This window comes from Galeopterus variegatus, unplaced genomic scaffold (genome assembly GCF_000696425.1).
Source record: "Galeopterus variegatus unplaced genomic scaffold, G_variegatus-3.0.2 Scaffold11605, whole genome shotgun sequence".
Lineage (NCBI taxonomy): Eukaryota > Metazoa > Chordata > Mammalia > Dermoptera > Cynocephalidae > Galeopterus > Galeopterus variegatus.
In genome coordinates this window covers 12834-26603 of record NW_007737716.1, presented here as the reverse complement: position 1 = coordinate 26603, position 13770 = coordinate 12834, and the positions used below count along the sequence as shown (strand labels likewise).

The window sequence follows — 13770 nt, the reverse complement described above, 5'->3', positions numbered from 1 at the left end:
TGGCTGCAGTCCAATAAAGCTACTTATGAACACTGAAATTTGAATTTAATGTAATTTCCACAAGTCGTGAAATATTATTCTTTTTAATTTTTCCAGCCATTTAAATATGTAAAAGCCATTTTTATCTCTCAGGCTGTAGAAACACAGGCAGCAAGCTAAATTTAGCCAGCTTCTCAAAGTGTGGCCCATAGTCCAGCAGCATCGACAGGACCCAGGAGCTTGTTGGAAATGCAGAACCTCAAGCCCAACCCTAGATCCTCTGAGGGAGAATCTGCATTGTTAACATCACCCTGTGTTTGGTTTACTCATCCAGTTTGAGAAGCACTGGTTTAAGGTCTGCACAGACTGTAGTCAGTCCCTGTGCTGCAGCTTCCCAGAGAAATGACCCTGGGAAAGTTCTAAACCTCCCTGTGCCTCAGTTTCCCCATGTGCAAGATGAAGATGGTAGCATCATCTTCAAGCACGGTTGCGCGAATTCACACACACACTCATACACACATACAGGGCTCACAACATTTATCATTACTATTATGAAATCTTGTGTTATTTTAACTGCCACCTTCTGAAACAGGCAGTGTTTGTCTCATTTCATAGAAGAAACTGTAGCTTGGAGAATGGAGAAACTCATCTCGGATCACAATTTAGTCCTGAGGATAATGAAAGTTTCAAAGGTACAAAAGGGAAACAAACTCCCAGCCTCCCAGGTCCCCAAGCCCATGCTTCCGTCCTGAGGGTCTGCTCCAAGGCCTCTTTTAACCCACATTCCTTAGATGTTCCCTAAGAATCTCTCTGCCACACAGGGATCTCCCTGAATCTATACCCCAAGTTGTCCTTCCACTCCTAGAAATTTATGTTCCATTAAGTTGGATAGTGTTTTTTACAGCTTCTCTTTCTAGTTATAGGTTATAAATTTTCCCTCTGCTGAGTCTTATAACTGACGGACTGTTTTTCATTGTATTTGTTACAGGGCTCAGAGAAAAAAAAAAAAGGCAATCCCTTTATCTGAGAATCCTGACATTTATTAGCATAATAAAACTCTCAAGATGAAATTGCAGTTTTCCAGACAGTAATTTCATTTGTGGGACAACTTACAAGGAATTTAGTTTAAAGCCAGGTAAAATCTAAAATATACGAGACATGCAGAAAGTGCAGGCCCCAAATAAAGTGAAATAAATGTGTTAGGGATGGAAAACTCAGCTGTTGTCACTCACATATTAAATAGGAGGTGACAGAAACAATGGCCCAGTTCTCGACCCCTCTAGGTCTACTTTCAAAGCTGCTGCTAGTTGTTGAAACAAGAAGTTTCTTCCAACACCTTGAAAGTCCCCACATCACATTCCCCGACACGTCACTGCTAAGCATGACTTTGTTGTTGCAGTTCTGTAGTTGACGTCAGCAACACCTTTCATGTGGAAAGAGCTTTCACATTGATCATTTAACTGACCTGCCAGAAAACCTAGTGATGGCCTTACAGAAAATTTTCTTCTCAGTTATACTGAGGTTTAGTGGGGTCAAATGATTTGAAGAAAGTCACATCGTGGGTAAGTAGCAGAACTAAAACTAAAACTTGGTTCTTCGGAGTCCTAATAGAAATAAAGAAAAAAATTTTAAGTTGTATTTTACATATAACTACACATGATAATAGTACATATTTGTGGGGTACAGTGAGATGTTTCAATGCATGTGTACATTGTATAATGATCAAATCAGGGTAATTAGCATATCTGTCACTTTAAACATTTATCATGTCTTTGTGATGATAACGTTCCAAATCCTCTCCTCTAGAATCCCCTCCTCTAGAAATAAGGTAATTTTAATAATAATCAGTTATGGTTTTAAAGCTCTTTAGAGTTCAGATTGCAGGTTCCCTACATCACTTCACTTTACCCCATCAGTGAGACGGGCAGGCAGGTAGGGAGCCATGGAGCTGAGTTGCAAAATCGGTATTATTGAACACACGTGTATGATGGGTCTTTACCCCAGGTTCCCCAAAAGACAGAGCCTGTGGCAAAATTTGATTCCCTTATTCAGGAGTGCAATCCCAGAGGAGGAGAGAGGGGGGATGAGGCAGGGGAAAAACCAACAGGGGTGTCAGGCTGATCTGGCCACTGCTTGATTTCATCGTGACTGGTGGCTTGATCTTGCAGGACTATCTTCTAAGAGGCCGTCTGAAGAGCTGCCTCTCAGAACAGTCCCTCAGGAGGAAGAAGGGAGAAAAACGACCTATCAGCTTCGGACTCTCATGACTCTAAGGTTCGCCGCGTGGGGCGTTAACTTCCCGGCCCTCTGTCTTCTGCCCCTGCAGCAGCGGATGAGAGGCCCACAGCACACATGGAGTGCGGGGCCACTGGCTTATGCTCACATGAGGTTGATCCGCACAGCGAAGAGCAGAGTCTATGCGCAATCGCTTACAGAGATGCTGGCTGGGGGCAAGCAAGTGGCCAAGAATCTGAGAAATAGGTGAGGAAAGAGGTGAAGTGGAGCATAAGAGATGTTTGATACAGCCATCAAACCAGAACCATCTCCCCAACACCCCTAGAGTCCATGTATCCTTTCACTCTCAGCAAATACCACGTTGCAAGCATTATGATGCTAGTGTCAGGGTAAGGATTTGAGCCCGTCTTCCTGACTCCAGAGCCTGTACTCTTCCCATCATAATATGCTGCCTCTGTGTATAAGGCCATAAACATGGGACACAGTATACACAAAGAGACACCATCCCTGAGAGTTACTGAGGAGTTAGCGGGAGAGAGTGTTCTTGTTAATATGAAGAACATACTCAGATTCGGTGGGCAGTAGCATCAAGATCAAAAAGAGAAGAGCAGAGCTAGTCATCTGAATAACCTGCAGGAAGAGGGCCACATCCTAGAGAGCAAAGGCCTCATCAGATGTCTAAAAACCATTCTTGGATTTACAATTCACCCCTGGTGTTGAGCACATCTGCAGGAAGACATGAAAACANGCTCTTTAGAGTTCAGATTGCAGGTTCCCTACATCACTTCACTTTACCCCATCAGTGAGACGGGCAGGCAGGTAGGGAGCCATGGAGCTGAGTTGCAAAATCGGTATTATTGAACACACGTGTATGATGGGTCTTTACCCCAGGTTCCCCAAAAGACAGAGCCTGTGGCAAAATTTGATTCCCTTATTCAGGAGTGCAATCCCAGAGGAGGAGAGAGGGGGGATGAGGCAGGGGAAAAACCAACAGGGGTGTCAGGCTGATCTGGCCACTGCTTGATTTCATCGTGACTGGTGGCTTGATCTTGCAGGACTATCTTCTAAGAGGCCGTCTGAAGAGCTGCCTCTCAGAACAGTCCCTCAGGAGGAAGAAGGGAGAAAAACGACCTATCAGCTTCGGACTCTCATGACTCTAAGGTTCGCCGCGTGGGGCGTTAACTTCCCGGCCCTCTGTCTTCTGCCCCTGCAGCAGCGGATGAGAGGCCCACAGCACACATGGAGTGCGGGGCCACTGGCTTATGCTCACATGAGGCTGATCCGCACAGCGCAGAGCAGAGTCCACGTGCAATCACTTACAGAGGTGGTGGCTGGGGGCAAGCAAGTGGCCAAGAATCTGAGAAATAGGTGAGGAAAGAGGTGAAGTGGAGCATAAGAGATGTTTGATACAGCCATCAAACCAGAACCATCTCCCCAACACCCCTAGAGTCCATGTATCCTTTCACTCTCAGCAAATACCACGATGCAAGCATTATGATGCTAGTGTCAGGGTAAGGATTTGCCACGCTGCAAGCATTATGATGCTAGTGTCAGGGTAAGGATTTGAGCCCGTCTTCCTGACTCCAGAGCCTGTAATCTTCCCATCATAATATGCTGCCTCTGTGTATAAGGCCATAAACATGGGACACAGTATACACACCACGTTGCAAGCATTATGATGCTAGTGTCAGGGTAAGGATTTGAGCCCGTCTTCCTGACTCCAGAGCCTGTACTCTTCCCATCATAATATGCTGCCTCTGTGTATAAGGCCATAAACATGGGACACAGTATACACAAAGAGACACCATCCCTGAGAGTTACTGAGGAGTTAGCGGGAGAGAGTGTTCTTGTTAATATGAAGAACATACTCAGATTCGGTGGGCAGTAGCATCAAGATCAAAAAGAGAAGAGCAGAGCTAGTCATCTGAATAACCTGCAGGAAGAGGGCCACATCCTAGAGAGCAAAGGCCTCATCAGATGTCTAAAAACCATTCTTGGATTTACAATTCACCCCTGGTGTTGAGCACATCTGCAGGAAGACATGAAAACACTGCCTCAATATTGCAAAACCAGGACCAAGGTTTGATTCAAAGACAGAGGAGGGTGGCAGAAGAAGAGGTTAAATAAGAAAGGCTGAGCAGTACTAATCCCCAGTTCTGGAAGCTGGGGCTTGGAAGCCTTAGGTAATTCCAACTGTAATATCAGTGAGTGTAATAATGAACATTGTGAAAGACGCAGCATCTATGTCCTTTATGTAAATCCTTCACAATCTTTCTGCTATTACCTCCATGACTTTATAAAGAGTGATAGGTAAGAAATAACATACTAGAAACCATTGCTGATTGGTGTTGGAAAACTTTCAGAAGGAGTGCATTTATTCAGTAAGCATTTATTGAATGTCTAGCATATGTTAAATCTAGGGTTCGGCACTGAAATTATTTTGGATGATTAAAACATGATCCATGTGCTCTAGGAGCTCAGTTTAGGATAGCCGTGACAAACAGGCTTTGTCTTCTGAGGTCATAGCTAAACTCTTCACAAAAGAGTTGCATCAGCTGTTAGCAGTTTCTGTCCTGAGCACTGAGATGGGGCCAATGGCACACACGCCATACATTGCATGTTCCTTGAGACATACTAATATACTTGTTCCTCTGATGATGGTGAATCTTCCGGAAAATCATAGGGATTTGAATCAGGAAGTTCTTAAGCTGAATTCGAAAAAAGGATGTCCAAAAGAATCCAATTGATAAGGAGAAAAAAAATCATTCAAATAACGCATGGTAATCTGGTGGGCTGTCCCTCTGTCCACAGGGTTCCTGCAGCAACTCTCCCCCTGAAACAGTGATAATTTCCTCCTAAAAGGGGGGAAGAAAGGAAATCCGTTTATAATCAAGAAAGGGAAATAAACACCCACCAGAGAGAGACCAGTTCAAAACAGAGATACTAAGAAACTGCATCTGCCTCCCCCTTACTCAAATTTTTAGAAATGATACGGGAAAAAAATGCCTTTAAAAGTAAATAAATCCATGAAAGTACTGGGAAATAAGAAGCAAGGCCATCAATAAAGCAAAAATGTTGAGGAATTCTTGAAAAACAGAAGATGCACAGGCTGAGATTGCCAGAGAAGTTAATGTGGGGCTCAGCTAGGGCAAGTTGGGGACAGGGTGGGGACCTCCAGGCAGGTGTTTGTCTCAGGCAGATCAAGAAATGAGGAGACGCACACAGTTGCTTGGGAGACTGAAGAGACCCCAAAAGTTCAAACACTCTCATGCCGAAAAGATGCGCACTCGATAGCAACTCCAGCCCTACAGCACGGAGAGCCTGCATTTGGAAAACAGAAACTGTACCTACTCGTGGGTAAAGAAAACGTTTAAACTTGGAAGATCACCTCATAGCCCAAAATATATACACATTTAAGGAAAATCATAATCATAAATGAAAGATGCCAAACTCAACAACTGGACTGTTTCCCAAGAAAATATCAAGTTTATAAAACAAACAGAAGGAGCCTTTAAGAGATGTGTATTGATCTCCTCAGCAGAATAAGAAGATAATTCATCCATAAAACAGGAACGAGCTGTTGGGGTTTTTTGTTTTTTAAAAAGAATCAAAGAAAATGAAAATGAAAAGCATGATCATTTAAACTAAAAAGAAAAATTTCAGTAGAACTGAAGAGCAGAATGGACACAACTAAAAAGCAACTTAGTAGCAGAAAGAATTGTCGCATCAGTAAGGAGACAACTAAACAGAAAAGTGGACCAGGGATATGAACAGATGATTCACAGAAGAAATCCAAGTGGCCATTAAATACATGAAAGATCCTCAGAATCAGTGCTAATCAGAGAAACGCAAGTTAAAGAACAGTGAGATACAGTGTTTGCCCATCTAATGGGAAGAAATGAAATGACTGATAATTCCCAGTGTTGGCAGTGGTGTGGGGAAACAGCCTCGTATAGTTTTGGCAGGAACATGAATTGGCAGCACGTTTTGGGGAGGCAGTCTGGCAGATCTTTTCTAATGAAAATGTGCATACTCTTCTCTCCAGCAATTCCATCTGGGGATCCATCCTAGAGAAATGCTGCACATGTCTACACAGTGACACATACGGGGAAATCTCTGCAGCACTGTTTGTGACCATGAAACACGGGGCACCAGAGAAGTGGCCATCAAGAGGAGAATGGCTAATGAAACTGTAATATACATCCATACCGTGGAATTCCACAGGACAGTTACAAGGGCTGGTATATGTACTGACATGGGAAGATCTCACAGACATAGTTTAATAACAGCTAGTGCATCGTGACAACTTACAAGTGTCAATTATATTTTTCAGCACCTTACGTAGTCATATCTCATTGAAACCTCATCGTGACCTTAAGAGGGAAGTACTGGTATATGTACTGACATGGGAAGATCTCACAGACATAGTTTAATAACAGCTAGTGCATCGTGACAACTTACAAGTGTCAATTATATTTTTTCAGCACCTTACGTAGTCATATCTCATTGAAACCTCATCGTGACCTTAAGAGGGAAGTGCCATTATTAAGCCCATCTTACTCAGGAGGAAACCAAGGCACAAATGTTTAAGTAGCTGCCCAAAGTCACACACAGTAATGAAGCTGGAATTTGAAACTCAGCAGCCTGATTTCAGGGACCATGCTTTTTAAAACTACCCACGACTGCAAAAGCTTCTCTAACCATGGGGTTGCCTGCTACACTTCAGCAAACTTGGAAGCAGCCAGAGGGCTGACTAGAAGGTCCTCAAGAGAGGCATTCCTGGGAATGAGGGGGCTGGGGGGTAAGACATGGGCTTGGAGTGACGGCTGATCAGTGGCCCCTAAGTGTCGACAGTAGTGAGCACTCAGTACTCCAGGTGAGAAGAAGCCTGGGGACCAGGGTCAGAGGTGCACGCGTGCCTCAGAGGCGAGTCAGGAAAGAACAGCGGGCCCCAGAGCCTGGTCTAGACCTCCTCTGGTCTCTGTGTCTCTGCAACCCTCCAGCCCTGTGGCCTACGGACTGCAGCCTCGCTGCACTGGCTTTGCTGTCTCTTTAGCTCAAGTTTCCACCAGTTTCACCCCCAGCTGGCACCCCTAAGAAGGATACCTTGTGGAAATCAATGAGATCTGTGAGCGTTGCATGGCGATTGGGGTCCACTCCCAGGAAGCTGTAAAAATCCCCAGAGGCATCCACGAGAAAGTGCTTGAATCCCTTCTGCAGGCGGTAGGAGAGGGTGTAACCCCAGATTTTCTCACTGACCCGGACCAGAAATGCCCCCTCAGTCATGTTCTCCAGGAGATCTTCTGCATCTTCTCGGCTAATAATTCCTGGTTTAAAAGAGAAAAAATAAAAATAGAAAAATGTCCTCAGGTTCTGCAACCCTCCTTTTCCTCCCTCCCCCCGGCCGCTGCCCCTCACCCTGTGGCTCAGTCCACAGGCCATCCAGTCAGGGTGTCAGAAAGAGGAGGGTGTCAGGGGCTGGCCAGCGTTTGCCGCGTTCCACAGAGGGGGCATCTTGGCCCACAGCGACCAGCCGCGAGCCTGGGGCAGAGTTCCTACTAGCACCTGAGTTGAGCACGCTCTCCTCCAAGTTAAGCCACACGAATGTGGATTAATTGGGTAAGCAAGGAATTAGTAATGAGCCAGAATTATAGCATCTATTGATCACAAATACAAGCCAACAGGCTCTCTGTGGAGAGCCTTCAGAATCCAGCTTTAGTGACTAGACCAGAATGACAGGCGATGAAGCCTCACTTATCATGCTCGACTGCGAATGAGCATCCGAAAACAGCATCTCTCCTTAAAATGTAAAAAGACCTCCTCCAAATACCTGTGGACACTAGGCAAAAAGCTTCTTAATTGGGCCGTAGAATTAAGCTTCACTTCTGCTCAAAGAACAAAACTTTCTACGGTTCCATATGGAAGTCAGATCTAGCCTTGGAGTTGTTTGTATGTTGATAGCAAATCCCAAAATGCTTTCAGGGAGCCACTCTCATCTGGATGATGGGGAGAGGTGACGCGTTTGGTAGATCAGGCTCTGGGGGGTGGGGAGGTGGGAAGAGCAGCAGGAGTCAGAAGACCCGGATTCTCTCTCCAGTTCTGCCCTCATGTGGCTGCGGGATCTTCAGCCAAGTCCTCGACATCTCCAGTGTCCTTCGACATTTAAGTGATCAGAACCCATCTACTTCAAAGGCACATGATGGCTTTCTAGTGAGATAAAGAATTCAAAGTCATTTTATACACTGAGAATAGTTGTAGAAATGCTGGGTCCTGTAGTCATCTGTTATTTGGGGGGGAAGGTGAATTGCAACACGTCATCCCATTACACAGCCACTTGTTTGGGGAACCCATCTACTTCAAAGGCACATGATGGCTTTCTAGTGAGATAAAGAATTCAGAGTCGTTTTATACACTGAGAATAGTTGTAGAAATGCTGGGTCCTGTAGTCATGTTATTTGGGGGGGAAGGTGAATTGCAACACGTCATCCCATTACACAGCCACTTGTTTGGGGTTATTTCAGTGGGATTATTGACTGTCAGTGACAGCAGAGGAGGAGGAGGAGCTGGGCTGCAGGTGTGTGAGAGGCACTACACACCTGCGACTTCTCTCTACTGGGTCCCTGATGTCACTCCAAGCTTATCTGCAGTCAGACTCCCCTGCCACTGCTCTCCTACCTAATGGGACAAAGGCAGGACTTTCCTTATGCCCAGAGCAGAGGATGCAGAGAACCATGCTGTCAAATGCCCCACGACCAGGGGCCACTTATGTCCTCCCTGCCCAGGACTTACAGCAAGAGGCGATCAAGCCAGCCACCCCCTCCAGGGTGTGCCCAACCGGGCTGCAGAAGTAGGAAACCAGGGAGAGAAAGGGAGGGGAGGAAGGGGGAGCCCTCCCACCACAGGGCACACAAAGAATTACATACCCTGCCATGCAGGACGCACCCTGGTCCTGCCCCCTGGGGGGGCCCTGGTGGCTTCAGCCAGAGAAACAGTGACAGCCAAAAGAGAACAGAATGGCAATATCCAGGATCCGTCCAAAGACTAGGCACTGTCTCCCACTCACCTCCATGCCCCTACACCAGAGGACCTAGGCCCCAAAGGTGGCTGCAGAGGGGAGATAAGTAAGGGGAGTAGAAGCAGGGGCGGGGGTTAGAAGGACCAGAAGATGTCACCGTGTCCCCACTCCAAGCACTCAAGCTGAAGCACACACAGCCTGGGAGGGGACTGGAGAGGGGAAAGTATTGCATACAGGAGGAGACTTAACCGTCAAATCTGAATAGGACCCGACCTTCCTTTATTTTTGTTTTTTTCTTTTAAACAAGTGTCTATATTTTAATTATTTATATTTTTGATTGACAAATAAAAATTGTATGTATTTATGGTGTACAACGTGACGTTTTAATACACATATACACTGTGGAATGGCTAAACAAGCTAATTAACACATGCATTTCCTCGCCTGCTTGTCACTTTTTTGTGGTGAGAACACTTAAAATCTACTCTCTTAGTAATTTTCAAGTATACAACGTATCGTTAGTAACTACAGTCACCATGATACGCAACAGATCTCTTGAGTTTACGCCTCTGATCTGACTGAAACTGTTTGTCCTTTGGTCAACCTCTCCATCTCCACCCTCCAGCCCTGGTAGCCACCGTTCTACTCTCTGTTTCTGTGAGAGTTCGACGTTTTTAGACTTCACATGTAAGTGATCTTGTGCACTATTTGTCTTTCTGTGCCTGCCTTATTTCACTTAATATAATGTCTTCCATGTTCATCCATGTTGTACAAATGACAAGATTTCCTTCTTTTTAAAGGCAAAATCGTATTCCATTGTGTACATACACTGCATTTTCTTTACCTGTTCATCCATTGAGGGACACTTAGGTTGATTCCACGTTTTGGCGATTGTGAATAACATGGCAGTAAACATGGGAGTGCAGGTATCTCTTCGACATACTCATTTCATATCCTTGGGTTATATGCTCAGTAGTGGGATTATCATAGGGTCACTGCATTATTAATTTCTTGAGGAACCTCCATACTGTTTTCATAATGCTATACTAATTTACATTCCCACCAACAGTGTGTGCCAGGGAGAATTTTCTCCACATCCTCTCCAAAACTTAACTTTGGAACTCCACTTTTTAATGTCCAAAAATGTTCAGTAAAATTAAAATGACCATGTCATGTCTTCCCCCAGCTAAAGCCCCTGAGCGGCTTCCCTCTGACTTCCAGCCAAGGTCAGGCTCAGGACAGTGGACACCAGGCTCCCTCGCCTCACCTCCCTCTGTGGACTTATCGCCAGCTCACCTCCTGGACGGTGACCGGCTGCTCACCCACAAGCCCTCCCTGGGCTGAAGCTACATCCTCACTCCCAGCCCCCTTTGCCCCAGCTGACCCTGACTCCTTACGGAAGATCCCGGTCCTTTTCTCTCCCAGGCTGCTGGTAGCCTATGCTCTACCTTCCTGCAAGTTAGAAAAAGATGACCCCTGAGTGGTTTGATTAGAAAAAGATGCCTCTCTGGGCCAAAATAGCAAAGCCTATAGCTTGATTGGGGAAGGGTGTCTGCATGTCAATCCCCAGCTCTACCCAACTAGCTCTGGGCAGGGTCCCTTTATTCGTTGTAAAACCTGCTCAACCGATCAGGAAATCATCTACATCCCAGGAGGCTGCCTTGGATATCTCACCTGTGGGTTTACACGAGATACTTTCCAAATCCTATGGGAGGTTACTAAACAGGCTGTGAACTGCTCAAGGCTAGAGCCTGCGGATCAGGAAATCATCTACATCCCAGGAGGCTGCCTTGGATATCTCACCTGTGGGTTTACACGAGATGCTTTCCAAATCCTATGGGAGGTTACTAAACAGGCTGTGAACTGCTCAAGGCTAGAGCCTGCGGCAGCTGTGGGAGCAGACGGCCCAGGCGTCCCTCCAAGATACCTTGCGAGGAGCAGCCGCGTGTCCATCGGGATCCAGCATGCAGGCCTGCTCTCCCCAGGATGCTTCCAGCCAACAGCTGAGCACCAGCCTGCCTAATGAGGCTCCCCATCAGCCTGGCTAAGATTTTCTCAAGCGGCACTCCAGAAGCAGGCTCCACTTACCCAATTGTCCTTCTCTCTGTCCCTCCATGGTGTCAGACCCGCAGCTCGTTCTGAAGACTCTCCCCACCTTCTCCCAATCCCTCTCCCCTTTGTCTTTCATGGGCATTTCCTCCAATCACTCTCTTGTGCTTCTGCTTCCCAGAAGACCTGAACCGACACAGAAACCTTATCCTGTCTTTATATCCTGAGTGCCTGGGATGTTGGGAAGCAAGTCTGGAGCAGTGATCAGGAGCATGGACTCAGTCCCAGCTCAGGGACTTGTTCTGTAGGTGGTCTTCGGCAGGTTACTTACACCTCTCTGAAACCCACTTTGGTGTCCTCATCCATTAAGTGGTACTGATAATAATACCTATATCACAATGTTGTTTGAGAACTAATAAGTTACTGCATGAATATGCTTAGCACAGAGCCTAAGAACATAACGAACATCTAGCATACTATAACTGGATGCACCGGATACGCTCCGTATCCTACACGTGTGTTAGTGTTGGAGGCTGCTTGTGCTGGGAGCAGCCATGGTCATCGTACTGCCAGATCTTGCTGCGCGTGCCCGCCCACATCCCCACACATGCTCGATCCTGAAAACACAGGCTGCTGAGGGAATTTCCTCCGAAGGGGCCCCAGCCTGTGCGATAAAGTTAGCTGGGCCATTCCTTGGAGGCTCCGGGTGCCTCAAAGGGTACGCATCTGTGAATTCTGCTTCCTCTTCGCTATTTGTCTAGAAATTGTAATTTGGCACAAGACCAGAAGTAAATCGACCTCATAGTTCAGGACAGCAAAGAGAGTTTCACAGAAAGCCCAGCCCCCAAGGGAATTAGTGTAGGATGCTTGCCAAAAAGCTGCTGTTTTCCTGCCTCACTCACTCTTCCCTCCCCATCTCTCTCCTGCTGGGTTGCCTCTCGGCCAAGTGCAGAGTGGCCGGGAAATAAGCATTAATCACTACCCGCCCCTGGAATTAGTGTAGGATGCTTGCCAAAAAGCTGCTGTTTTCCTGCCTCACTCACTCTTCCCTCCCCATCTCTCTCCTGCCGGGTTGCCTCTCGGCCAAGTGCAGAGTGGCCGGGAAATAAGCATTAATCACTACCCGCCCCTGCCACCTCCAGATCTTCTAAAGATTCTTCGCCCTCCTGGCTGAGGACACAGGGGAGGGCCCACCTCGCACCTTCCAGCTGGGGAGCGAGCACTCTGCCAGCATCACGAAAGCTTTCTAACTCTGCTGTGACTGGGGATGGCGAAGGGATGTGGCCTCGCCAGCCAGTTCTCCAGGCGACTGTTCCAGAGTGAACACTGGAGAATGCACCTACCGATGGGAACCAGTTCTCATACCCATACAATGGGAAACGTAGTTTTTTCCTGGAGTTTCCAGGAACATTTTCTCTCCTTCCTTCCTTTCTTTGTTTCTTACTTTTTTCTTTCCTCCCTTTAATAAATATTTGTTAAACACTATCTAGGAACCAGGCCCTATGCTGGGTACCTGGGAGTCAGCAATGAATGAGACACAGTTCCTGTCTTCCAGAAGCTCTGACTCTGGACAGAAATAAAGATCAGCAGACAATTTTTAAATATGAAAATAAAAGGCTAGGACTGTAACCAGTGGTGATAAAGTCTACGTGGGGTATAGGCTTGGGTGCTGTGTGGTAGCACCTGGGGGAGGCACCTCACCCAGATCTGGGGCCCACGGATGGAAGTGACAGAAAGGTCAAAGTGCAGGCAAAGCAATGAGGACAGCTTGGAGGAGTGGACAGGTAAAATTAGGTAGAGTACCATGCAACAATTAAAAATAATAAGTTAAAAATCCACATAGCACTGATCTTATGGCGTCGTGTTCAGTGAGACAAAGAAACACGAACGACATTTAAAGCACCTCACAATTCACGTAAACGTAAGTGCAGGGTAGATTCTGGAAAGATGGCTACGGTGGCAGCACCCTTGATTTCAATCTCTCCAAATCTCCAAATAAAAACAGGCAGTGCAACTAAAGAACAAAACCAAAAGTCCATGGACTAGGTTTACAACAAAACTAGGTGATGAGGGATTCCTATCAACCCTGCTGTGGTCTGAAGGTGTCCTTTAAAATTCATATGTTGAAACTTAATCATCAATGTCACAGTATTAACAGGTGAGGCTTTGGGGAGGTGATTAAGTCATGAGGGCAAAGCTCTCATCAGTGGGATTAGGGCCATTATAAAAAGCCTGCAGGGAGTGGGTTTGTTCTCTTCTGCTTCTCTGCTGTGCGAGGACACAGCATTCAAGGCACCATCTCGAAAGCAGAGACCAGGTTCCTCACCAGACATTGAACCTGCCTGTGCCTTGATCTCGGACTTCTCAGCCTCCAGAACTGTGAGTAAATCAATTTCTATTCTTTTTATACTCCCCAGTCTCAGGCATTTTGTTTCAGCAACCCAGACAAACTAAGATAAACCCCAAATACAAATGGTGGTGGAAATGAACCA

The 13770-nt window shown here is 46.3% G+C and overlaps 1 protein-coding gene across 1 annotated transcript; it reads right to left on the bottom strand.

Moving 5' to 3' along the window:
• Positions 1-4646: 4646 nt before the first annotated feature.
• LOC103610693 (SH2 domain-containing protein 4B-like) lies at positions 4647-7536 on the bottom strand. The gene is made up of 2 exons (XM_008594805.1): positions 7321-7536; positions 4647-5069 (listed from the first exon to the last, which is right to left on the bottom strand). Exons 1-2 carry the CDS (start codon positions 7498-7500, stop codon positions 4977-4979), a joined length of 273 nt encoding a protein of 90 aa, XP_008593027.1. The 5' UTR covers positions 7501-7536; the 3' UTR covers positions 4647-4976.
• Positions 7537-13770: the final 6234 nt, after the last annotated feature.